This window comes from Eumetopias jubatus, unplaced genomic scaffold, assembly GCF_037043125.1.
Source record: "Eumetopias jubatus isolate StellerSeaLion01/CBP00866 unplaced genomic scaffold, mEumJub1_p1.0 scaffold_9, whole genome shotgun sequence".
In the NCBI taxonomy this organism is placed as follows: domain Eukaryota; kingdom Metazoa; phylum Chordata; class Mammalia; order Carnivora; family Otariidae; genus Eumetopias; species Eumetopias jubatus.
This window is the reverse complement of record NW_028274815.1, coordinates 14,778,757-14,806,510: the sequence shown is the minus strand read 5'-3', so window position 1 is coordinate 14,806,510 and position 27,754 is coordinate 14,778,757. Positions and strand designations below refer to the sequence as shown.

General features: G+C 39.1%; 1 protein-coding gene and 1 non-coding gene across 9 annotated transcripts; both read left to right on the top strand.

Annotated features, from left to right (window-relative positions):
- The first annotated feature begins 860 nt into the window (after positions 1–860).
- LOC114205955 (retinol dehydrogenase 14) lies at positions 861–27,708 on the top strand. Of its 8 annotated transcripts, XM_088026323.1 has the most exons (11): positions 861–893; positions 2,839–2,928; positions 3,236–3,418; positions 4,028–4,165; positions 6,041–6,496; positions 6,787–6,954; positions 8,088–8,217; positions 11,060–11,182; positions 11,607–11,791; positions 19,435–19,709; positions 26,637–26,761. In XM_088026323.1, the coding sequence occupies exons 1-11, from the start codon at positions 861–863 to the stop codon at positions 26,659–26,661; spliced, it is 1,806 nt and encodes a 601-aa protein (XP_087882449.1). In that variant the 3' UTR covers positions 26,662–26,761. The 8 variants fall into 8 exon arrangements, with proteins under 8 accessions (XP_087882449.1, XP_027955369.1, XP_027955368.1 ...); XM_028099568.1 differs by lacking the exon at positions 26,637–26,761 and having other exon boundaries at positions 2,839–2,927; positions 3,286–3,418; positions 19,435–19,767; XM_028099567.1 differs by lacking the exon at positions 26,637–26,761 and having other exon boundaries at positions 19,435–19,767.
- On the top strand, positions 7,599–7,701 carry LOC114206039 (U6 spliceosomal RNA). Its single transcript, XR_003608535.1, has one exon. It is a non-coding gene; the product is annotated as a U6 spliceosomal RNA (small nuclear RNA).
- Positions 27,709–27,754: the final 46 nt, after the last annotated feature.

Sequence of the window (27,754 nt, the reverse complement as noted above, 5' to 3'; positions counted from 1 at the left end):
AGTTATCAACTCCAATTAAGAGAGGTGGAAATCTGCCTTAGTTTGTGATGGTTTGACCAACTCAGGCTTGTATGTGAGTCTGTTATCTAAAGCTTGGGTGAAGATAAAATCAGAGCCATAAAATGTATTACATTAATAGACCCTGTAAATCAGAGTTGGGGGCTGGATTTTACATATTTTCTGTGTGTATAGAAGAGGGACAAATGTGTGTTTAAAAGTTCAAGGATGGGGCAAATGGCAAGAAAGGCAGTGAAAGTATCATTCTACTACGCTGTATCTGGCCATAGGGAGAATGCTTTGAATTTGTGACATAGAAATGGCCTTGGCATTGTGAAAGAAACATCCAACGTTAAAACTAAAAACAAGTCTAAACTTCATGTCTAGAATGAAATCTCAGCTGTCAAAAATAGTCCGCAGATTGCAAAAAGTTCTCCAAAATCTGTCGAGATGAACAATAATAAATGATTGGGTCCACAAATGAGTTTACCATTCATTTTGGCACTGCCAGAAGATGCACAGCCACAGTGGGGTTTATATAATGAGTAATATAGTAATGTTTAAAAAGAAAGAAGCAGTAATATCGATATTGCTTCATATTAAACATTTTAACATTGTTTAGACATCATTTCCTAAAAACTCTAAGAATGGTTATGAGTGGATATACTCAAATATGAAGAAATACTATTGCTTTTTTTTATAGTCACATATTCAGAGTCAGTTTGTTACTATGGAATCACATATGATGTCATAAATTTGACATTCTAAATGCAAACCTAGGCAGAGCAACAGAAACAACAGGAAATGGAGCTGGGGAGAGGAAAACCTGCATAACAACAAAAGAAATTCAGGACTTAAAAGAAATGAGTCAAACATCTTTGAAACAGAAAAAGAAGGTGAGTGAATTAAATGTCCTAGAATCTTGCCAAAGAGCTAAGGAAATGTAGACATCAACAAATGTAGATATCATTACCTCTGGGAATGTTCTGCAATAATTAAATCACTTCAGATAATGACTACATGTGGAGTAAAGGGAAGGAAAATAAAGAATATGAAGAATGGAGAAAAATGAGATTAAAGCATTCAGAATCAGTCAATCTAATAATTCGGCATTTGTATGCTCGTATGTTAGTGGCAAGAGGTGAAAACACTCTTGCTATCTTTGGAGAATGCACAACCTAGTAGGAAAGAGAATACATAAAGTACAATTCAGTGCTCAGTAAAAAGTATGTACAAAAGACACAGGCAACACAAAGGAATGTTTAACTCTGGGAACTTCTCCCAGGTCATACTGAGCTGGATTTTGAAGAACATTAAAGAGAAGAGGAGGTTAGAAGGAAATAGGGTGATATGTAGGCAAATACAGGCATTTAGCACAAGCGAACATAGAGATAAAAGTGTACTGTGGAGGGCAAGTTGGGGGTAGACAGGATACACCATGAGACCCTTGGTCTGTAAAACCAGTACCCAGAAATGAAGCATAATTATATTTATGTTTTATAAATATCACTTTAAATAGATGGGGTTGATGGATCTAGAAGTTGGGAGGATATGAGGTTATGAAATCTAATCAAAAGTCTACAATTCTAAGAATGCAGGCCCATAATGATCTGAGATCTGGAACAAGGCAATGATAATAGGGATGGAGAAAAGGGATTGAGTTTCAAATCTCTTTTGCAGTTATAAGTGACAGGATTTTATGGTTAGGGATGTAGGGAGTGGCTGGAAGGATTTTAGGATCTAGTTCTAGGACCACACAGCTCTGCAGTCATAGACTCAATCATCCAGGAAACACTAATACAAAAAGAGTATTATGCACAGACTGCTCCTGAGCACATTGGTCTAAGCGAGAAGATGAGTTCTTAAAACAGAGAAATAACACTAATCTTGATCGCAATACAGCTACCGAATTAGCATGAAACAATACAAATTGTTTTTCCCACAATCGAAAATGAACGTATTTGAATAGTGTCCATGACAAGAATCATCTCCCTGTGCCCTCCTACATAGTCTTCCCTATTAGTTTATTCATGAGAAACCTCCTTTCACTCTAGCTGGTATGAATAATTAGAAAATATGTACAGAAGGCAGGACTGTCAATGGATCTGCACAGGATTAAGAACCTTGATTTTAAAAATCAAGCTAATATTGGTGAGACTTAGATCCACAGAAGATTGGAGTTAGGGTTTATTGAGTAAACAAACAAAAAAAGTTTCAACTCTACATGGCCAAAGGAAAAGTTCCTTAAGTATCAACCTTCAGAGCAGTAGAGAAAATAAAAGTTATTCTGTGTGAGCAATTTCACATTTAAATCAAAATCCTGCTGAGCTCTGGAAAATTTTCCAATTGCATTTCGCCTGATATCGTTTTTTTAATGATAGATGCCTCATGACTTAAATCTATAAACCAACAAATTTCTATATTAAAAATTATTTAGGGGCACCTGGGTGGCTCAGTCGTTAAGCGTCTGCCTTCGGCTCAGGTCATGATCCCAGCATCCTGGGATCGAGCTCCGCATTAGGCTCCCTGCTCCGCGGGAAGCCTGCTTCTCCCTCTCCCACTCCCCCTGCTTGTGTTCCCTCTCTCACTGTGTCTCTCTCTCTGTCAAATAAATAAATAAAATCTTTAAAAAAACTGTTTATATAGTTCTCTGATATGTGTTATTTTTATTAATGTCTGTAGAACAAAGGGAAATGTCTAGAATTTATATATATATGTATATATATATTTTATATTGGCAAAAAGACAAATTCTAATTTTTATTCATCCTTTTATTCCCAAACTCAAGGTTTCTAATCCTCCTGAGATTAATTAATAAACATTCTTTATTTCCATATTAAGAATGAGACTGGATCGAGGAACTCAAAAGACAGCCTAGACACAGAGAAAAGAAAGGATTCTGAGAAATCAGGAGTTCGTCTGAGCACTCAGGTGAGCTGACCTCTTTAGAGTTGGCAAGAGAATTAAAGAGGAGAAAGCACAACAGAAAATTTAAGGGGGCAGGAAAGTTCTGGGAGAGAAGACTGAGCTGCCAAGATTTCTATTAAGGGATACCTCATGTCCTCATGGAGAGGTTAAGGACAAACCAGGAGAAGCTGGTCTCTGCCTTCCCCACCAGTATACATCCCCACAGTCATCTTCTCTGCTCAGCCTATGGGAGGAGACTGGTCTTTGTTCAGATCAGGGAGGGAAGGGGAGTCTGGCCATCGCATTGATCATTTTCTGCACAATCTTTCAGATGAGGCGTGCAGTCAATCCGAATCACTTGCTGAGATGTTGCCCCATGCGAGGTCACTCGTCGTGTAGACGCTGCCTTTGTGCAGCTGAGGGAACAGTACCTCTTGGCCCCTGCCACACAATACGTATTTATATTCACATGTGCCTGTTGTGGGAGCAGGGCCGGCAGATCACCATGATCAGGGTGAGCAGAGATCAAACTACTGATTTTGGAGGGGAACCACAGGCAATCTGGGTGAGGGGAAGGATATGGGGAATAGAAACTTCCACTTGCCTCTCCATAGTGTCTTCCAGTCTGATTCCTCCCAAAGAAAATGCTAGAGTGCTCTACTCCCCCTTAGGCAGCTGCTTGGGAGCCCTGGTGCAGCTTCACTTAGGTGGTGGCTGCTCTCATCTTTGTAGTGTGCTAAAAAATGGTAAATATGTCATCTTAGCTTCAGCTAACAGGCTTAACCTTAAGGGAAGAAGAGGGAAAAAGGTCAGAAAAATGGTCAACTCTACTATGTTCCATAAAAGAAGGGTCACAGGTGAAAAAATATGAGATATCAGATTTGTTTCTTAGTTTTGGATTCTCCTCCGGGTGGATCTCCACTTTTTGCTCATTACAGAATTTAGGATTGGGCCAGAGCTAGAATAGTACATAAGGGTCAACGTTGAATTAAGGTCATATAGGACAGGGACCTTCTCATTGGGTTCTGCTATGTTCAGCTTGATATGGTTGTTTTGTACGCACAGGCATGGCAGGAGTGGGTGGTGGGGTATTACATCCCCGGGTCTCTTCTTTCCTCCAAAGGGATCACAGGAATTATCATTGCCAAAGACTGATTCGCAAGGGTACCTTGTGCGAAATCAGTGGTCCCGAACTTCACGAAGCCCATCCACAAGAGATCCATCAATAGACGAACCCAGAAGCAAGAGCACCAGTCTTAAGGTAGAGATGGGAGATGAAATGAAGGAGAACATGATATAATAATGATGATGATAATGATAATAATAATAGTTAACATTTATTGATGCTTTCTATGTGCCAGGCCCTGTTCTATGTACTTTACATGTTTTAGCTAAATCAGTCATCATTAAAACAAAAAAGACAAACCCATAAGCCCCATTCTACAGTTGAGAAAATTGAAACACAGAGTAATTTGCCTAAGATCTCACATTAATAACACTAATTGAGGTAGATTAAAACCCAGGGTCACTAAGTCTATAAGTTGTACACTAACTTAATGATTAAGCCCTTTGACTTCTCCGTCCTTCCTTCATTTATTCAACAACTATTTACTGAGTAATCAAGCCTTAGAAGACAGGATGGACCGTGTTTATAGCAGCAATGTCCACAATAGCCAAACTATGGAAAGAGCCCAGATGTCCATCAACAGATGAATGGATAAAGAAAATGTGGTATATATATACAACAGAATACTACTCAACCATCAAAAAAAAAAAAAAAAGAAATCTTGCCATTCGCAATGACGTGGATAGAACTAAAGGGTATTATGCTAAGCAGAATAAGTCAATTAGAGAGAGACAATTATCATACGATCTCACTCATATGTGGAATTTAAGAAACAAAACAGAGGATCATAGGGGAAGGGAGGGAAAAATAAAACAAGATGAGATCCGAGAGGGAGACAAACCATAAGAGACTCTTAATCATAGGAAACAAACTGAGGGTTGGTGGAGGGGAGGAGAGTAGGGGGATGGGGTCACTGGATGATGGACATTAAGGAGGGCTCATGATGTAATGAGCACTGGGTATTATATAAGACTGATGAATCACTGAACTCTATCTCTGAAACTAATAATATACTATATGTTAATTAACTGGATTTAAACTAAAAAAAGAAGAAGAAGAAGGGGTGGAAAAATCAACCAAGTAGATAAATTGTTGAAAAATATTAGATTGTGTGGTGCTTTGGTCCCTTAACTAGGCCTGGCGCCATGAGAGGAAAATGTTAGTTTTGAGATTAAGTTTTTGGATGCAGAGAGAGAGTGACACAGACCTCGCCACTGGGAGAACACGTATCTCTGTGAAATGTGGCTCAATAGTCTAACCAAGAATATGCCTTTTGAAATACATGAAACAATCATAAAAACTGAAATACAGGTGCCTAATAATTTATTGCACACCTTAGTAAAAGTATTTTTCTCTAGAATCCTTCCTTTTTATTTAGGAAGAGGATTCTCTCCAAATGAGCTCCACTGGCACACAGAGTTCTGAAGGCAATGAGAAGATACTTGGTTCTCCAGTCTACCAACATTCCCAGCAATCACTTCATTAATCACAGGAGAAATGTAGAAAGAGATACCTCCAGGTGTTTTGTAGAGTCTGATGGTGGGAACATCTGGTCTAGTTGTTCACAGAGTTAACTGGAGGTCACAGATGAAGGCAGTAGTAAGCAAGGACCTTTACTCAAGCCCTCTATCCTACCTGGAGGTCTCTGAGCAAATATAAGAGAAGCAAGCAACAGTGCTTTGCAAACTACAGGCCAGCTGCCTAAGAGCAAGGAAGAATACCTGTGCCCTATCAACTCCAGAAAAAAAAAAAAAATGCAAGGTGCTGATGGGGGAAGGTAGGGGAAAATAAAATAGGTCTATCTCTGTGTCCGTGTAACAGAAATATCCAATAACTGGGGCCCTGAAACATCTGAGCCCCTTCGAGCCCTACTGAAAGGAGCTATGATGAACCAGGATCCAACTAAGGGCTAAGAATGGAACACTGGGAAGGGGAAGGCTTCTTGACTCCTGCTGGACAGAGATGGGGACAGGTGAGCATCTAACTCAGACTCCCACTTTCTTGCTTCAGCTCCCCAGTAGCTCCACGACCTCCCGGACTTCATCCACCTCCCCCAGCCAGCAAGAGTCCCTGAAGCAGCTGTCAGACCGGCCCTCGCCGCCCACGCCACCTTTGCCTTCCACTCCACCCATGCCTCTCGACTCGCGTCCTCCCACCCCGCCAGAGCCCTATAGCTCTTCCCGGCGCAGCACCAAGATGCACGAGAATCCCGAAGCCTGGGCTCACGGCATCGTGCGGGATATCCGGGACTCCACGCAGCAACGGGGTTACCCGCGCACGCCCCCCACCGAATGGAAGCCCTATAGCCAGCGCAGATCGACCTACTCCCAGCTAGACCGGGACTGTCTGTCGGAACTGCCTCGGCAGCATCAGCAACGGGAGGAAGAGGAGGATGACGAGGAAGCCTACTGGGCCTCCGTGAAAACTCTGTATGAGAAGATCCCGAGCTGCTCCCGCCCCCGACCGGTGAGCAGGGCCCACCGACCTGGTACTGGAAACTCCCCTCCGTGCAACCCTGCAAACCTGAGTCTCCCTTCTCTCCAATGTGTAGTGAAGTCCTGAGCAGACCCCTGCTTCTCCCCTACCCCTGCAGCTTCAGGAGTTGGGAGGGAATACGAGCCCTTGGCTGTCTCCAGCATCACAGTGCTCCAAGCGGGGCCTAGATGTTTTCTTCCCACCTTGCCCTGATGAGCCCCTTTTCTGATCCCTTTGGTCTGTGTGACTGACTCTCCTCCCATTGGCGCCCCTCTCTGCAGCCCAAACCCAAGAATGCCATCACCATCGCTGTGTCATCTCGGGCGCTTTTCAACATGGTGGACGGCAGGAAAATCTACGAGGAAGAGGGTCTAGAAAAGTACATGGAGTATCAACTCAACAACGAAAATGTCATCCTGACCCCAGGGCCCGCGTTCCACTTTGTTAAGGTACCCTGCAAAACTGTGTTTGGAATGTCAGGACCCTGGATGGAGACGGAAGGACCCAGGCAGACCCTTGGGATCTCATCCAGTTTCCCTTATATTTCCCGATTCCCCCATTGTAATTCTTGCCCTTTTCAAATTGACCTCAGGTCAGCTTATGCTTCCACAGAGGCTCCCAGAGTGGTGAGGAAGGGCCTCCAGTTCTAGATTTGGGATGTTGAGAAGGCGCTCAGTGGAGTTCTAATCATGACACCTGTAAGAAACACCTTTGTTCCCTTCCTAGGAGTGGTAACCGGAAGTGATAATGAGTTTACAATCCCAGCAGTAGAAACAAAATGCCTCATTAAAATGAGATGGAATTTACTTGAGCTGCTTTTGCCCCAAACATAACATGTTAAGAAGATCAAGATGATCTTGATTGGCATTGGGGGGGGGCATGATTTTAATAGAAAAAGTAAGGTTCTCTGAACTTACGCTGAAATGTATAGCACTTGTAACACTGATACCCTATATAACTTAGACAAATAACAACCAGGCAGAAAAAAATGACACCTACAAGTTGTGAGTAGAAAGTACTTATGGGGCATGGTAGAAGCATGGGAGGAAGCCGCTAACCTATTCTAAAGACTCATATTTAAAAAATAGACAAAGTGCATTGGTAGCACATATCCTAAAATTGGAACAATACAGAGACCATTAGCATGACTCCTGTGCAAGGATAACATGCTAATTCACGAAATATTCTATATTCTATATTTTCACAATAAATAATAGTCACCCGATGATCAAGAAAAGAAAAGCAGATTTTAGGAATCAAAAAAAAAGACAAGCTTGAAGGTCTTGGCCTGATCCTTCTCTCTACCTGCCCCACAGACAGAATTCTAGAAAACCAAATGTCATAACAATTTTCAACAAACATTGCCTAGCCATTCAGCAAACATTAACGAGGTGCTGTATAAAAGAGGCTGGAAATAGAGAAATGAATGGCATAACCCTGCCTTAAAAGAGCCATAGTCTCTCAGTGAAGAGTCTCCAGAGTTTGAATTTGACACCAATGATGTCGTTTCTCTCCAGACTCCAGACTCCAACAGTCACCTTGCCTGGTCCTCTTTACATGCGCTTACGTTTGTAACCTGCAGGCACTGCAGCATGTCAATGCTAGACTCCGTGAGCTGTATCCTAATGAACAGGACTTATTTGATATTGTACTGATGACTAATAACCATGCCCAAGTGGGAGTGCGGCTTATAAACAGCGTCAATCACTATGGTAAGTAAAATAAATACCATGTGGAAGAACAGCTTGCTGCTCTGGGAGAGAGAAGCCATGTTATTTTGCTGACTGTGGCCTAACTAATGCAGTGTCTTTGATACTGACACCCCCTTCTGCCTGAGGAATGTTTATTTGCCCATGTCAGAGAAAGAGAGGCCATGTTCATTTTTAACTTTAGCACAGAGTTGGGCCCAAAGCTCCGGACTTAACTTGTCAAGTGTGAATTTCAAAGACTTAATCCCAGCTCCTGCAATATGCTTCTCTGTTTTATGTTTTTCACTTCTGAACTTGACTTCAAGAAGCCATCTACCCAGAGGCTTTCTCTGTGTGATCAAACTTCTTGCTCACCACAGATCTGTGTTTAAGGTTTATGGGTTTTCACCTTTCCTTTCCACTCTTACAATCTGATTCTCCCTGACCTCTCTCCCTTACACATCAAATCCACACCCATGTCAGCAAAACTGTCTTTGTTCCTTTACATGGAAATTTTGACTGACTCTAGTTTCCTCATAGCATTTCCATCAGTGTGTTGGATTCTTTAAGAGAAAATCCCCAATTTCCTGTTATGGAATTACATGACTTGTTATTTGGGGACCTTTAGATTATTTTCTAAGTGACCTATCCAGGCTTATGAGTATGTCAAGTCAAAGTAAGGTTGAACTTTGGCATATTTAAATTCAAGGTTTAAAGTGGGCATGGTTATAAATAAACAAGATGTATTACAACTTATGAGTTTTACATTATCCTAATTATAAAGCTTATGTCTAAGGGGCACATGAATGGCTCAGTCAGTTAGGCATCTGCCTTCGGCTCACGTCATGATCCCAGGGTCCTGGGATTAAGTCCTGAGCAGAGAGCCTGCTTCTCCCTCTCCCTCTCCCTCTACCGCTCCTCCTGCTTGTGTTCTCTCTCTCTCTCTGTCAAATAAATAAGTAAAATCTTTTAAAATTAAAAAAAGGCTGATGTCTGAGACATATTTTTTAAAAAAGGTTTGTCTTTCAAAAACAGCTTTTCATAGTATTATGACATGGAAAGAGAACACAGATGAAAAGTTTAGTATAGATGAGTAGATAATCACTCAGTAAACAGCAGCTATTATATTTTACAACACACAATCTTGCACAATTTAGTAGGTAACTTAGGTCTATCTATCCCTCACCAAACTGAGCCCAACAAGGCTAGCGGCATAAGGAAACATAGTTATCTACCTATCAATTCTGCTAATGAGTTGATTGAGCTCCATCTTCTCATGCAGCCTTATTCATGGAATAACAGCCTTTCACCCGGAAGAGTTAGTTGGTTCCTTCCCTTCTCTGGGTGTTGAAGGCAATTTGTATCTCCCTCTGCTGTGGCCTGTTACATTATCATTCTGTTTTACATGCCTGACTGCTCAGTGGACTGTGATCTCCTTAAGAAGGGGGAAGATGTTTTAACTCTTTCTGAAGTCCCCAATGCCACCAAATAATTTCTGATCATATATTAATATTAATTTATAATATTATTTAAGGGTTTGTGGAATACACTTTTGTGCCACTTATGTCCAGTGTTGGCTTTAGTGAAAAACTGAGAGTATTTCATTAATACCATAGCAAACACTTCCACCCCAATTGTCGGTGGACCCTATCTACTCTGTGAGTCCATACAGAGGAAAAACAACTGACTAGACTCGAAATTCTGCTTTATATCATGTGCAGCTACCCAGTTTATTATGAATCTAAAAACACTTTGAATGGGTATATACTATTTATATGCATAATGTTATACTTTATTTAACTACTCTCAAATCATTAAACAGTGTTCTGCTTTTATAAATTATCCTGAACTGAGACCTTTCCACATAAATCTTTATCAGAGTTTCAGATTATTCCTTTAGAATAAAACTAACAAAAAGGTCAAAAGGTATAAACAGTTACATTTCTTGTTACATATTGTCAAATTACTTTCTAGGTAGTTTGTACCAATTTATACTTTCATCTAAAGTGAAAATGGGTGACTATTTTATAAAACTTTCACCAATATCTAGCATTTGTTTTTTAATTGTTGTTGATTTAAAAGACATTTAATGGTATTTTAATATTTCATCTCCTAAATAATTACATTTAAAATTTCAAGTCAAGGGACACCTGGGTGGCTCAATCAGTTAAGCAGCCAGCTCTTGGTTTTGGCTCTGGTCATGATTTGGGGGTCACGGGATCAAGCCCTGACTCAAGCTAGAAGTCTGCCTGAGGATTCTCTCTCTCTCCCTTTCCCTCTGCCGCTCCCCCACCCCACTGCTCATGGTTGCTTTCTCTCTCTTTCAAATAAATAAATCTTTAAAAATAAATAAATAAATACAATTTCAAGTCAAGAAAGAAACAATTTCAGACCTGTTGTTTTTAGAAAACAGTTTAAATCCTAGCACTGCTTGTCATTACTATTACACTGTTCCTGAAGAAATACAGAAATGGTACTTAAAATAGAGTCACATTAACTATCTCTTTCAACAAATGAATAGCCTACGGTTGAATTAAAAGAACTCTGTCTAGTCTAGACAAGAGTCAGTATGAATCAGTGGGCTTAGACAAGTCTTTATGTCTCAGTTTCCTTTTCTGTAATGATGAAAATAATGCCTATCATACAATTGTTGTGAGAGCAAATTGGCATGGTCTATGTAGACATACTTAATAAAAAATAGCTTTTTCATATATAACATAGCAATTTTTCAATATTAGTGCTACAAAGGTAATTCTAAAACCTCAATAAGCATTCACTTATTCCTAAGATAACTTTGGTTTACATTTACAGTAAGTATATTGTCTTTAGTCTCTGACATAACACAGTCTTTCTTGCCCAATAATAGGCTTATTAATTGACCGCTTCTGTCTGACTGGTGGAAAAAGCCCCATTGGCTATTTGAAGGCATATCTTACCAACTTGTATCTTTCTGCAGATTCTGAAAAAGTACAAGAAGCAATACAAGAAGGTATTCATTTGGTTTTATCCCTCAAGTTAATAAAGAGGTTTGCACTAGTGTTGACTTTCATTGGGCTTCATATATGATTATGTGGCTTATGTCTTTGTTAAATTTTCTGCTAAGGTGATTCCACAAGTAGCAGCCCCTAAATCTGTCTTTTAGAGCTTTGACCTTCTTGGAGGTGGACATTCTCAGTGATTGTCCTACATCCCATTTTACACTTTCCCATCTATTATAGAAATGGAGGCAGTGTGTAAACAATTGTTTTGAGATGTGTGGTTATAAAGAGCAATTGAGTCATCAGGTTAGATGGGAAAAAAAATTTTTCAAGGTCTGGGAGGACCTTTTTTTTTTTTCTTTTTTTAATCATTAAAATGGTAGAAGAAACTGATGCCCCTGAGAAGAGTATTAATAAATCTCCATGGTCTGCCAGGGATCGCCTCTGCAACAATGTTTGATGGAGCCAAAGACATGGCTTACTGTGACACACAGCTCCGTGTGGCCTTTGATGGGGATGCCGTCCTCTTCTCTGACGAATCTGAACATATTGCCAAGGAGCACGGGCTGGACAAATTCTTTCAACATGAAACAATGTTTGAGAATAAGCCTCTTGCTCAGGTAGGTTCAGTGAGTTCTAATTAATTTTCATTTACTTATTTTCCAACATATAGATATACATATTTTAAATTATTTCAGGCAGCCACTCTTCATTTCTTATCCTTTATACTTTGCTCCCTTTCATGAACTCCTCATTTTGAAACACCCACTGCCCACTCGGGTTTTTGTTTGTTTTGTTTTGTTTTGTTTTAGCATTCTTTTATCTATCCTTTTTGGAAGTGTTTCTATGATCTTCTCATGATAATGAGTTCACCTCCAAATTACAAGTGATAGAAGTAATATAGCTTACCAGTAAGCTATTTCTACATAATAAGTTCTCAGAATAGTAAAGTGATTTCCAATAGGTCAGTAAACATTTGTGGACCTCTCTGCCCATAAACCTCAAACTCACTAACACATTACTTAACTGAGAAAATTTGCACAAATGAGAGCTCAAATTGAATCAAAATAATGAGCCCCAAACAAGTTCAAGCTATGAACACCTAATCAAAATGAAACTGAATATTTAGGTTTTTTGGAATCAATCCGTGAACTGAAGTGTTAAAGTCACAGTGTAAAATGAACAAAACTTACAACTTCTGAACCAAAGGAAATCTGAAACATCAAAATATTCTTCAAATTGAATCTGAACTGATAGATTATTTAGTTTTAATCTAAGAATTGTACCAAAGAATTGGTCTTTTTTCTCAACTCTTCTTGAATGTAAGATAAACTTAAATGTTGTTATTTTTATTAGACTTATAAAAGTATAAATAGAAAACAGAAAGCTGAAGTGTTTCACTAACTCACCTCATGTTACAGCAAGTGATATTTAAACTGTGTGTGTGTGTGCGTGTGTGTGTGTGTGTGTGTTTTAATCAGAACTGTTGAGGTGTAATTTATATACAGTAAAATTCATAATTTTTAGTGGATGCTTCTAAGAGTTTTGACAAATGTATACAGTTATGAAACCATTACCAAACTCAAAATACTCATTATACTCACAAAATTCCCTCCTGTCTCTCTGTAACCATCCGACTCTGCTATCTCCAGGACCTCTCCCCTACTAATCTGATTTCTGTCCCTATAGTTTTGCCTTTTCCAGATGTCACATAAATGGAACCACACAGGATACAATCTTTTGAATCTGACTTCTTTTATTTAGCATAATGCATTTGAGATACATCCATATCATTCCATGTATTAGTAGTGTCTGTTCCTTTTTATTGTTGAGTCTCTTCTATGGAGGTACCATATTTTCTTTATCCATTTACTTGTTGGAGGATATTTAGGTTGTTTCCAATTTTTGGCATTTATAAACAAAGCCATTTTAAGCATTTGCTTACAGTGTTCTGTATAAACTTAAGATCTGATTTCTCTTAGATAAATACCTAGGAGTAAGATTACTAGGTCACATGGTATATGTGTCACTAGGTCATATATTTAACTTTATAAGATACTTCCAAAGTATTTTCCCAGGTGACCAGACCACTTTGCATTATTCCGAATAGCACTATACGTGAGATTTTGTTGCTCTGTATTTTGTACTGGTAAGTCGTTTTCTGTTTGCTTCTTTTAAACTGTTCTAGTGGTTGTGTAATGGTATCTCATTGTGGTTTTAATTTGCATTTCTCTAATGACAAATGATATTGAACATGTTACCAGGTGTTTATCTGCCATCGTTGGTACTCTTTGGCAAATATATCTGTTCAAATCTCTTGCTCATTTGTACCGGGTTTATTATTGAAGTTTGAGAGTTCTTAACATATTCTGGATAGAAGTCCTTTATCAGATGTGTTTTGCAAATAAAAAGCATGTCTTTTTATTCTTTTTATATCTTTCAGTGTATTTTGATGAACAGAAACTTACAATTTTGATGAAGTTCAATTTGTCAGTTAATTCTTTTATGAATTGTGCTTTTAATGTCATATCTAAAAACTGTCAAAGTCACATACATTTCCTATGTTTTTGTACAAAATTTTATAATTTTAGTGTTTTTTAAGGATTATGACCTATTTTGAATTAACTTTTGTATTTGTGCAAAGTATTGGTTAAGTTCAATTTACTGCTTATGGATATCCTAATTGTTCCAGCATTATTTGTGGAAAAGAATGGCTTTCTATTCCTTTAACATAGGTGTCTATGCTTTTACCAATATCACACTGTCTTGATTAGTGCAGTTTTATAGTAAGTCTTGAGATCAGGTAGTGTGAGTTCTTCAATTGTGTTATTTTTAATTCTTTTGGATACTCTGATTCTTTTGCATTTTTATACAGATTTAACAACTAGCTTGTGCATTCCTGGAAAAAAAAAATCCTGCTGGAATTTTGATTATGATTGTGTTGAATTTTTAGCTTAATCTTGGGGAGGAGGATGTCTTAATATCAAGTCTTTCAGTCATGGACATGATATATCTCTCCATTTATTTAGGTCATCTTTGATTTTTTTCATCAGTGTTTTGAATGTTTTTGTATACAGATATCACACGTACTTTGTTAGATTTCTACCTAAGTATTTCATAATTGTTGGTGTTATTGTGAATGATATTTTAAATTTTTGATTTCCAATCTGTTTGTTGCAATATGCAGAAATACAACTGGTTTTTGCATATCAACTTTGCATTTTACAACTTTGTTAAGTTCACTAGTTAGTATAGTAAAATTTTTGTAGATTATGTGAGATTTTCTCCATAGACAATACTATGAATAAAAACACTTATTTCTATGTTTCCATTCTGTATGTCTTTTAATTATCTTTCTTGCCTTATTACCTTTGCTAGTGCATTCAGTACAGTATTCAACAAGAGTCATAAGAGGACGCATCCTTGCCTTGTCCCTGAACTTCGGGGCAGATCATTCACTCTTTGACTACTAAGTATATATAGAGAATATATTTTGTGTGATTTCAGTTCTTTAAATTTGCTGAGGAGTGTTTTATGTCCAGAATATGGCCTATCATGGTGAATGTTTCATGTGTACTTGAGAAGAATGTTGATTCTGTGTTGTTGAGTAGTCAAAAATGTCAGTTAGCTTAAGTTGACAGTGTATTAGTCAGGTAATATTGCCCAGGTTTTCCAAATTGTCAATGATTTTCTATCTATTTCTATCCACTATTGAGGAGGCAGTGTTGAAGTCTTCAAGTATATTTTGAGGATTAATCTATTTCTCCTTTTAATTATATTCATTTTGCTTCATGTATTTTTAATCTCTTTTGCTTACTGCCCAAATATTTAGGATCGTTATATCTTCTTGGTGAAATAATCCCTTTTCATTATGTAACGTCTCTCTGTCTGATAGTCATATAAACACTCCAGCTTTTTGCTTTTTGTTTGTTTTTTGGACTGGTGTTTGTATTGTATATATTTTCTATAATTTTTACTTTTAACCTATTATGTTTTTACATTTAGATTGTTTCTATATTTAAATTGGCTCTCTTGTAGATTATATATATATATATACACATATATATATAGTTCGTGTTGCTTTTTTTGTACAATCTGACAATCTCTGTGTTTTAATTGCTATTTTTAGACCTTTTACATTTAATGTGATCATTACTCTGGTTGGATTGCAATCTATCATCTTCCTCCTTTTTTCTATATGTTCCATCTGTTGTTTGTTTTTCCTTTTCTTACTTTTTGCTTTTGGATTTATTGTAGGTACTTTATGTTTCCAGGATTCCATTTTATCTCCACTATTGACTTATAACTCATTTTAAGTTTTCCAGTGATTACCCTAGGATTGACAGCATACAACTTTAAGTAATCACAGTCTATTTTCAAACAATATAATGCCACATCATGTATAGTGTAAGAATCTTACAACAGTGTACTCTCAACCCCTTCCTCCCATATTTTGTGCTATTGTCACACATTTTATTTTCACCTATGCTATTAACTCACAATACCTTGCTATAATTTTTTTTTGACTAATCAATTATTTAGAATTAATATGGATAAGATAAAAAATATGTCTTTTGTATTCATCTTCATTGTAACCATTTCCAGGGATCTTCATTTCTTTGTGTAAATCCAGCTTTCTCCCTTGTGTCATAATCAGTTTGCCAGAAAACCATATTTTAACACTGTACGTAGAACTGATATGCTGTTACCAAAAGTTCTGCTTTTCTTTGCCTCAAAAACTCCTTATTCTCCTTCATTTTTGAAAAATATTTTATTTTGACTGGATATAGTTTTTTGCATTTACTGTATTTTTATTTCAGCACTTTGAAAATACCCATCCATTATTTTCTGATTTCCGTAATGGTCTCCAGTCCCACTTCCAGTGGTGGAGGGTTTTTTTCTTTCCCTTTCCCCCACAGTGCTGGAGGGTTTTTTTCTTTCCCTTTCCCTTTTTCTTTCCCTTTCCCCCCTAGACGTGACAGTGTTCGAAGCCCTTCTGCTGGCAATGTAAGACTTTTGTTACTTAGGAAACATGGGGCAAGGTGGAGTTTTAGTCTTTTCTCATAGTGGTAGCTGCTCCTGTCCTCCAGTCTGCACTACCAAGGAGTGCATTCTCTCATTTCCCATCCTGCCTACAGTCTTTCTCATAAACGACTAGTAAAGTCCATGAAAAAAAAAGCCTGTAAGAGAGTGTTTTGGGTCTGTGACTTTCAAGGCTTCTTTGCTCTCTTATTAGTCCAGATTTGGCCTTTATCAATATGCTTTTTTTTAAATTATCTCAGTCTTTCATACTTGCTTCTATGGTATCTGGTATGGCATCCTCCATTGCTTTGCCAAAGATGTGCCAGTTCTTGAATTCCATATGTCCTTGAAGAGAACCTTAGATTTTCCCTTAGATTTTTTTCTTTACATTTCATGTTAGTCTGTTGTCCTATTGCCTCAGCTCTCTAATGGGCTCAATAAATGCTATGATTTTTTTTTAGATTATCTTGGTTTTTCTTTTTAAGATAGGAATATCATCAGTCTTTCCAACTTTCTACATCCTAGGCACATTCTAAATGTTTTAAGTCATACAGCTTCTCAAAAAAGTATTTTTTAGTAACTTTACCTATTTCTATATTTTTATTGACAAATTACATACCTGTACTGCTGCACAAATGTTTAAATTATAGAACATACCCAAAAATAGAAATAAGAAAGGATGATATGGATACCTGGTTTGAATATGGTGACATAAACAGGCTGGTCCCTATTTATTCCCTTTGGAAACTACTTAAAAGCAGCAAGAAGAATTGTATTCCTCTATGTTTTAAAGCCAAACTAGTCATGAGTTGGGTGACTACTGCCAATAGTCATTATACCCCCTTTGCTGCTATTGCCAAAAAAAAAAAAAAGTTAATAGTTTTTTCCCATATATATAGAGATACAGATATTTCACCTTTAAAAAGTGAATTTTATTTGTTTTTTCCCCTGATATATGCTGACAGAGAAACAGTGATCTAAATAATGTTTAGATCTAAATAGACAAATGATCATCTAAATAAGCCATGTTTATTAAAAAACAGTGTGTTTCCTGAACAGCAGAGAAGAAGGGATCTTTTGAATTATGAAATAAAATCAGATTTAGAATATTATCCTTGACCTTTGCCATAAGCCCTCTATTGTTCCAAGGAAAACCAATCTGCTTCAGTGATGAGTAATAAAAACAGAACCAGCACAGAATATAAGCAAAGATACTGAGAAAAAGGCAAAGAAGGGAATAATAAGAGATGTAGATCTCTCACTAGAAATAGTAGCCAAAGTATAGGTAAAAATTGTGACTAAACATTTACGATAACTTTTAAAAACTTAAAAAAGCAAGTCAGGGTCATAAAGTAGAAATGTAAGAATCAGGGGAGAGATGGTAAAAAGTTAAATGGTAGAACTCTGGAAATGAGTAGAACTGAAAAATAAGATTTGAGAGAGAAAAATGACAGAAAATAGATCACAGGTAAAGAAAATCCAACATATGCATAACTGGAATCCCTGAAGAAAAACATCGACATTATGTTCTGAGGGGAGGAGGAGAGGGTTGTATGTGGTAAATACAAAGATGCAAATGTATATAAAAATATAAACCAAGAAAACACCTTAAATTGTCAGAAGATTTTAATGCATACATTAAACTATTAAAAGAAATGGAACAAAATGATCATCATTAAGACGTGCCCTACTAAAATTTTTTGACATCAAAGATGAGGTAATTCTTTGGGCAGCCTTCACATATGAGTGGGGAAAAAAAAATCAAGCTGTCCTCAGTCTTTTCCCACAGCAGTACTCAATAGCAAAAGACAGTGGAGCACTACTTATAAAAAAATCTAAGAAAACGGAAAGAAAATCTAAATCACTGATTCTATATCCAGCTAAAAGTTCATTTAGGTAAAAAGAAAACAGATCAACAGTTTAAAATATCAGGGATTGTTATTTCCATAAGATTTTCTTGAGAAAACTAGAAGACAACAGTTTGGCCAATATGTAGATGACTAGAAACACAAATGGACCTATAGCACAGAATATATTTAATCACAGAACTAAAACTTAAACATTTGTAGGGAATAGGGTGGCAGGAAAGAAAGCACATATTATGTGTTCTAACAATGGAGAAATTACATAACTAATGAAAACTGGGAAAATGTGGAGGAAAAAGACCTAAGGAAGAGTAAGTATGTTTATATCTTCAGTTATAATAAGTAATCAAAGGATAAGATGTAAAGGTGATAAACAGAAATATAAGAATCTTTAATAATGAAAATATAACCACTGAGAAAGAGGAAGCAAGTAAAATTGGATGGTTGCAGAAGAAATCGAGGATAAGAGAGAGGTGAAGAAGTACTGTAATTTCATTATTTCTCACTGTAAAAAATAATAGATCCTGGATTTAAAAAAAAAAAGGGACTAACAGTACTATAAAAAGTTACAGTTACAAAGGTAACCAATAGAAGGAAATAATACAAACCTTCCTAAATCTTAGACGAAGCACACATACACACATGCACAAAGAAAATAAACACCCAATGAACAATCCTTTAAAATATTTAAACAAGGAAAATGCAATAAAAATCATAAGAAAGAACCATTATCACATATATTTGTAATACCAATAAATTTAAATGGCCTAAAACTCAACTTTGTTTTAAAAATTAAGACTTCCAGATTGGAACACATAGCAGAATCCAGATCTTGCTCTATTCCAGAGAAACAGCTAAAACTAAGTGTTCAGAAAGGTTGAAGATAAAAGTAAGTGTGAAGATACACACAGGTAATTGTAAATATAGGACAAGGCTAGATTCGAGCCAAGAAGACACTGAACTAGATAAAGGAGTATACTTCATAATACTAAAGTGTGCAATTCAGAAAAATAAAACTAAAATAGTTCTTTTGGTGATTAACCAAACTTTATTTAGAGTATCCCATTTAGCCATGGATAATTTATGTCTGTTGCCCTTTTACTTTTTATAGAAACTTTCACTCTCAAAACATCAGTGTTTAGATAATAAAATATATGGTCATCCTACACTTATTCTAGGAATGCAAGGATAGTTCCATACAAGGAAATATACTCACATAAATGCAAGGAGTTTCAGGACTGTTCCATTGGCCTTAGAATACTGCATGTCTAATGCAGTACTATAACCTTTTATAACCTCTTGTAAGCCTCTGCCTTTTCAGCATTCACTTCCTTTAGCTCACTGGATCACAGCTGTGACATATGTTCCTTTTACAGGGTCCCTTAAAAGGCTTTCTGGAAGATTTAGGCAGACTGCAAAAGAAGTTTTATGCCAAAGATGAACGGTTACTTTGCCCTATCAGGACCTACCTGGTTACAGCCAGGAGTGCAGCCAGTTCAGGCGCCCGAGTGCTGAAAACCCTTCGCCGCTGGGGTCTAGAGATAGACGAAGCTCTTTTCCTTGCTGGAGCCCCCAAAGGTCCCATTTTGGTGAAGATAAGGCCCCACATTTTCTTTGATGACCACATGTTCCACATTGAAGGGGCACAGAAGCTCGGCACCATCACAGCTCATGTACCTTATGGCATTAGTCAAAAAATGAACAATTAGGGATGGGGAGGAGAAATAAAGCAGTAAGTCCGGTATTACAGAAGCCACTTCTTGTGGATCTCTAGGGTAATTACATAGGTATTTCAGAAGACTGGACCAGAACTTAGTTCATTTGGGAAGGTTTCCTCTTGTTTCTCTTGAAAACATTTTGAACCCTCAAGTTACCTTCAAGCTACATCTCTGTGAGCTGCCAGTGCTGTTGAACACAACTCACCTACCCTTGTGTGTAAGTCATACTAATGACTCTTTAGGATAAGTTTATAACTAGAATGCTTGAATGCTGAAAGGGCTAAAGCCTAGTTAGTTTTACAAAGCATTGCTCATTTTTGGATGTTAGTAGATAGAATGAATTGTTACCCATCATCATTGCAGAATATTGGTCTTCAAAGAAGGAAAGAGAAGGGTTAAACACACTCTTGAAAATTAGAGTTTTTTATTGTTGCCTCTGTGACCAGCCTTTTAATCAATGCAAAATTAGAAGGTCACTCCATCTGCAAAACTATACCAATCTGACACTGCTCATTCAGAAATAAATCAGCAGGTTATTCATATAGGGCACTTTCTATCTAAGATGAGCTCTAGACAGAAGCTCCTGGGAAAGCTTCTTCGAAGCTTACCTGGTGGGTGCATTGCCTGTGCACCACAGGACTTCATATTTGAAGTCTCTGGCTCTGGGCCTGGCAGGTAGGTCCAATGATTACATGGAAAAAAATGCCTTGGCTACCACTTCAAAATGTAACATGAAGTGTAGTATCCTAGCCTTTCACTGTTACCATTCTTTTATTTTTGTTTTGTTTTCAAGAAACATTGTTTTTTAACCATAATCTACTGCATAATAGTCACAGTGAGCTGGTTATTTTCATGCCACCTCATTTTCTTACAAACCAAATGTTTGCAACAGAATAGTATTATTACCTTATTTTTTAATCAATGAAGAACTTAAGATTCACAAAGAAAAAGTAGCTTGTCCAATAATGTGCAGCTAATAAATGGTAGAACTAAGATTCAAAATCAGGTCTTACTTCAAAAGCTATAATCTATTTTCTCTGTGTTATATAGCCTTCCACATCAAGTTGTTCTTATTAATTCCATGGCCATAGGACCCATCCTGAAAAGATTAGTCATTCCATCATTCTGTGATTAAACTACACAGCAGTTACATAGCAGATCTGGGGATTTCCCTCCTCCTTCCCTCTTCATGCCCTCTCTCGTTCCTTCTACCCCCACCTCTCTCTCTAGTGCATGCATATATACATACTCCACCCCAGCTCTAGTTAAAGAAGACTGCTGCTGATACATAGCTTTTGCTCTGCTTCTTAATTTGATGTAAGCTAGTCCAAAATGTATCAGTCATGACACTCACTGAGTACCTACTGTTTTCTATGCATTCTCCAGTGTGAAGACCACAAGGAAACTCAGACATAATCCCATCCTTTAGGGAATTTAAAACCTCGAACAATCCGTAGAGTAAGTCAAGCACGCAAACTGATATAGTCAACACTAGAGGGCTGTTTGTTCTCAGTGCCAAGAAGCGAGGGTCACACAGGAAGTTGAGGCAGAGATCTGCATGGGCTGGAGGTGATCAGACAACAGAACTGAGGTGAACTTTGAAGGATGGGAAAAATACAGATAGATTGAAAAAGAAAGAGGAAGGAGATGCACTCCAGGATCAGTGAGTTTGAGAGGCAGCTTCAAATTACAGAAAGGGTGGAATAAAGGTCCATCCCTGGTGATTTCTGCTCTGGTGCCTTGTGGAATCCCCCAGGACAGTGCTCCTTCCCACCTGTGAGCTCCATCTCCAGCACTCACATGAAACCTTCTTCTGGCATTCTAATCCTCTTCTATTTGTAATGTGACTGTTCACGGCATGTTACATCCTTCCCAAACGTACAGGAGTGGAGGAGAGTTTATCAAAATAATCTAGGGAGTTTATTTCAAACTATACAGGTTGTGTGTCTCTTCTCTTGTCGTGAAGATTCTAGAATGGGGGCTGTGGCCGGGGAGGTCTCTGTCTCTGTACCAGACAATAAGCACCTCGAGGGCAGAAATGGTGTCCTATTTCTGTGTGACTCTCACAGGGCATGGGGCCTCGCACATATCTGATGGGTGAGTAGATGAATGAATGAGGACTTGAGAAGAGCTTGGTCTAAAAACTATGAAGTTTGCCACTTGAAGATGGGTCCCTGTGGCAATAAGCCCTGACATTTTTCAATCACTTTATAGTGCACAAAGCACTTTCCCTTCCATGATTAATTTAATCGTCTCCTGGAGGAGGTGTGGAAGCACTTGTGAATAGGCCTACTCAGAAGTCTGTGTCTAGACTAAGTCCAGGCTTTCCCACTACATCTCTACCAGTATCAAATAAGACCACTGGAGGATGACTTTTGCTATAGAGATCAATGCCATAATGGTTTTCAGTTCTCAGGCTGTAGTCCACGAACCAGCAGCGTCGGAATCACCTGGGAACTTTTTAGAAATGCAAAGTCTCAGGTCCCATCTGGAACCTATTGAACTCTAAACTCGGGTACTGGGACCCTTCAATTTTGGGGACAGGGTCGGGGGGAGAGGGTTGTGCTGTTTTTACGAGCTCTGCAGGGGATTCTGATACTAAGCTAACATCTGAGAACCACTGGTCCATTCTGTTTCGGACTGGTTCACGTTGCTAAGTTCTTCGCCTCATCATAATAAAAAAGAGCTCTTCCTCAGACTCCAGAGGGTAGGAACCACTCATTCTCCTGAGGGTGAAAGGAAACTGCACTGAGGGTAACAAGTCCCAGGTATCCTTAACGGAAAACACACTAAGCAAGCCCTGATATGTGGGATTTGTAAATTCAAAATATTCATAAGGCATCCCCACCGGGTCGACCACCACCACTCTGGGGCCTGTGCTCACCCTCCATGGGCCGTCTCCACCGAGTCACCGCGACTCCGGGTGCTGTACTGCCCTAACCAATCCGGTGCCCTCGGAAGGAAAACTACAAGTCCCAGCATGCCCCACGCCGCCCCGTCATGCGGCAACAGGCCCCGCCCCAGAGTTCTTCCCGTGCAGGTGGCAGCCTAGGCACCGGGCGCGCGGCGACTCCGGAAGTCCCGCGCGGGGGCCGGTGGGCCCTCGGCCCCGGCGGCCATGGCCATAGCTACAGTAGCGGCGCTCCTGGCCGCACTGGGTGGGGCCCTGTGGCTGGCGGCCCGGCGGTTCGTGGGGCCCAGTGTCCAGCGGCTGCACGGAGGGGGCAACTCGGGCCTCATGCACGGGAAGACCGTGCTGATCACTGGGGCGAACAGCGGCCTGGGCCGCGCCACGGCAGCCGAGCTGCTGCGCCTGGGGGCGAGGGTGATCATGGGCTGCCGCGACCGCGACCGCGCCGAGGAGGCGGCGGGTCAGCTCCGCCGCGAGCTCTGCCAGGCCGGGGGCCCCGAGCCGGGCTCTGACGCCGGCGAGGCAGGCGAGCTCGTCGTCAAGGAGTTGGACCTCGCCTCGCTGCGCTCGGTGCGCGCCTTCTGTCAGGAGATGCTCCAGGTGTGGGGCTCCGGGAACCAGCTGGAGATCCGGGACGGGCGCGGGCCTCGGCGGCTGGCGAGGAGGGGCCGGGGGCTGAGCGGGGGAGGAGGGGCCGGGGGCGGGGGCAGGGGGTGGTACCGCCCAGAGTCCGGGGGGTGTGACCTTGGGAAAGACCGAGCCTAAGAGTCAAAACCGTCGAATGGTATGAGGACTTGAGAGTGCAGGCTGGGGAAATTGGTGGGAAAGGCCTCTGTTTTCCAAAGATGCTTAGAAAACAATGGCCCCGAGAGGAAAATTAGCCAGTTTCTGAATATTTCCTTTTGTTATGTGAGGATGGCCCAGGGGGAGATCCGCCAGATCTTCGGATTGTTTGTTTCTGTGTCTGAAGTCCGTGCACCAAGTCATCTTCCAGAGCCTGGGAGCCAGAGACCTTGAAGCATTTTTTTACCCCCTCTGCTGGGGTAGGAAGTTTAGCTCTCTGACACCAGTAGATTCATTAGCACCAGCTCCTTAAACAGTCTCTGGCCTGATTTCTAAATAGATTGGAGCTAGGAATCCCAGTACCCATGTGCTCTAAACGGGGACAGAAATAAATATAATACTTAGTATTTATTGAAGGTTTCCTATGTGCCAGGAGCTATTCCAAGAATTTCAGATACTTAAAAAAAATTTTTTTAATGAAATTAAAGGGGCTTTGGCTATTATTGTCATTGAATCCTCAGTAACCCTGATAGGTTTGTTTTTTTTTTTAAGATTGTATTTATTTATTTGACAGAGAGAGAGACAGCGAGAGAGGGAACACAAGCAGGGGGAGTGGGAGAGGGAGAAACAGGCCTCCCACTGAGCAGGGAGCCTGATGCAGGGTTCATCCCAGGACCCTGGGATCATGACCTGAGCCAAGGCAGTCAATGACTGAGCCACGCAGGCGCCCCTGGGCATTATTATCCCCATTTTACAAAGTTAGGAAACAAAGGCATAGGTAAGCCAAATAATTTGCCCAGGATTTGTCCAAAGCCCTTTCTTTCTATACCCCTGCTGCCTGCCTATGAGGTGTAGGAATCTTTGTTTAGATGATAAATATTCCACTGAGGTGGATGTCCTCTGTTGAAATTGAGGTAGAAGAGTTTCCTGCAGAAGTGACTTGCAAAAGGGCATATAGAAGAGTGAAATTTAAAAATCGCTGGTGTGAGAAAGGTGCCCATATGAAATGGAGTCTCTTGAGTCTACAGCTTAGGTTCCCAAACTTTCTAATTTTTTCATGATGCCAGTAGGCCAAAGGAAGTATCTATCGGTTTATTAAGCAATTAGGTCCAAACAACCTAATAAGTATTTATGTCCTAACAACTTAGTAGCTGTTTGAGAAAATAATATACATAATTGAAAGAAAAAAGATACTCCATTCTTCAATAATCATAATTACTAATGGGAAATGTGCACCTGTTGTTTAGTGCATCACCTTCTCAGTCTATGGAATCAGATTGAAAATGTCCACCCCCGTGTCTTGTTCTAAGTTGATATTTAACATAGTACTTGCATTTTACGAAAAACTCAGCTTTACAAAGATAGGACACCATTGAAAGGAATTTAGCACAATTTAATGTTGAAGGTGTGAACTCTGTGAGGCTCTGGGGCACCTTGATGCACAGTTTGGAAACTTGCAGATACAGAGAGGTTTTCTGTTTGTCTCTTTGTCTTAATGGCTAGTATTTCATTATCAGGTAAAACAGGTTAAGAAATAAATAATACTAGTGTATAAAAGATTTTGAAGCATTAAAAGTGGGTCTTCCTGTTGTTCATTAAAAATGTAGTAGATGAGTCCGGGTATACTTCTCATTTCAGACCCTTAAGGCATTTTATTACTTTGACCACTTGAGACAGAACCAATTAAAAGTTAAGGAGATAAACTTTACTAAGTTTCTTTCTGCCTCTGAAGTCCAGTGACTATAAGCAGATTTTTTTTTTAAATGGAAGTATAAATTTCCCACAGGTTGGTATTCATGGTATTTATGTCATTTATCTCCTAGAATTTAAAAAATAGTGAATGATAAAGTCTTAAAATAACACAAGCCCAGCAAAGAATGATGGCTCGGAAATGATTAATACAGGAAACTCTTCCAAAGGATTAGTGAAAAAAGAACACTCCTTTCTTTCCCCCACGGGTGAACTTTTGCCTTCTTTTTGAAGTTGACTGTTGGAAAAGCCAAAGGTGCTTAGACAGACGGAATGATAAATAGTTAATCCTCTGGCAGGTAGGCTGTGATAACAGTTGTGAAATTTAACACATTTTTCTTTTTACTTACACTTGGCAAAAGGGCCAGTGAAATTTGAAATTTGACCTCAAATTAATTTAATCATAGGTCATCACTGTGTCTTTACACCTGGAACATGTTGTACATTTCTTTTTCTCTGCCCATCAAAAGAGACAGAGAGGAGCCCGGAAAGAGCTAGGGAAAACCAACTTACATGAATTAAGGAACGAAAAGACTTCCTTTTGAGGACAGTCTAAATTTTAGCATTTAACTCTGGAGAAATGCAGGAGGGTACAAAGTGTAAAATTCTGACTATAATAGATCCCCTAAGCTGGGGGTCCTTCAGAGTTTGAAAGAGGTAGATTTTATATAGGGAAAAAAAGAATGGAATTCTAAATTTATAGTGGAGGTTAAAGGTGTTTGTTGGTCCTAACTCCTCTCTAAATGTCCTTTGCTGTTACTGTGAGACTTAGTATTTATGATTCATTGCTTTGTTTCTGCTATTTTTTATTACCTAATCAATTTTTTTCTTAACGTTTCTTTGATTTAGTCATGATGTTCTCTCCAGTTTTAATTGGCATCCCTGACCCTTTCTATTGCGTGCTCCATCCCCATGGTACCATTTACCCTTAGAAAAGTACAGAATGAAGCAGTACTAGTTTGCCCCTGGTGTTGATAATAGCAGCTCTGGGAATAAATCATGCTGACCTGCCTTCTGCCATATTTCCACTTCCTAGCTCACACCGACTCTTTAGCTATGATGTGAAACTCCCAGTTAGAAAAGCAAGCTAGCTTACTAACTAAAAACAGGGGCATTGGTGTCAGAAGATTTCATCTTCCAGTTTTTGTTTGCCACCCAAGAGCCCTGTGATACTGCACAAATCACCTCACTTGGGTGCTTAGTTTGCTCACAGCGTTGGTGAGGGTAGATGAGAGAGCATGTGAAAAGCACGAGGCCAGTCTTCCATTAAACATGCAAGTCTTTCCACTCCCCACCCCCCAATTGTTGAAAACCCACAGAGGCACTTTATGGAATTTTAGTAATTTGTAAGAACTTTTAAAAATTTCATTGTAGGCCTGTATTCATAATTGCCCCATTCTCTTTTTAACATTTAAAGGAAGAACCTAGACTGGATGTCTTAATCAACAACGCAGGGATCTTCCAATGCCCTTATATGAAGACCGAAGATGGGTTTGAGATGCAGTTTGGAGTGAACCATCTGGGGCACTTCCTACTCACCAATCTTCTCCTTGGACTCCTCAAAAGTTCAGCTCCCAGCAGGATTGTGGTAGTTTCTTCCAAACTTTATAAATATGGAGACATCAACTTTGAAGACTTGAACAGTGAACAGAGCTATAATAAAAGCTTTTGTTATAGTCGGAGCAAACTGGCTAACATTCTTTTTACCAGAGAACTAGCCCGTCGCTTAGAAGGTACAAACGTGACTGTCAATGTATTACACCCTGGTATTGTGCGGACTAATCTTGGCAGGCACATACACATTCCACTGTTGGTCAAACCACTTTTCAATTTGGTGTCATGGGCTTTTTTCAAAACCCCAGTAGAAGGGGCCCAGACTTCAGTTTATTTAGCCTCTTCACCTGAGGTAGAAGGTGTGTCAGGAAAGTACTTTGGAGATTGTAAAGAGGTAGAACTCTTGCCCAAAGCTATGGATGAGTCTGTTGCAAGAAAACTCTGGGATATCAGTGAAGTAATGGTTGGCATATTAAAATAGGAACAAGGAGTGAAAGAGCTATTTATAACACTGGCTGCCAGTTCTATCTGTAATCAGAAATGGTGTGGCTTGAGTACTTGCTACTCGAAAACAGTTTTGGTTTTACACTAATACTGCTGAGAGGTACATAACGGATATTTCGAAGTTACTCAAAAGTTATTTTTTGGAGAACATAAAATTTCAGAACAGATGTCTTAAATATATAATAAGCATAATGAATAGTAAAATGAGCAGTATAATTATCATATACTTTAGAAATTATAATTGAGCAAGCATGGATTACAAATATTAAAGAATCCAGTGACTTAAACACCTTGAGAAGTTTTTCAAATATCTTTTGAGTTTCGTGGCCAAAATATTAATTATTTTTATTGCAGTGCCGGTTTTTGTGTGCAAATAACATGCCTGTTGTATGCACAGTTCTTGGAATAAATTTAATGATGCAAATTCTTAATTGTGTATTTTTTTTACAAGTTTCACTGAAATGAGTCCTTTATCAT

Excerpts from the sequence above, each read along its gene's own strand:
- LOC114205955 (XM_088026322.1), top strand. The coding sequence starts at position 861 with ATGAGTCAAACATCTTTGAAACAGAAAAAGAAG. Across the intron at positions 2,929-4,027 it reads GAGTTCGTCTGAGCACTCAG|GGATCACAGGAATTATCATT; the intron begins GTGAGCTGACCT and ends TTTCCTCCAAAG. Across the intron at positions 4,170-6,038 it reads GAGCACCAGTCTTAAGGTAG|AGCTCCCCAGTAGCTCCACG; the intron begins AGATGGGAGATG and ends CTTTCTTGCTTC.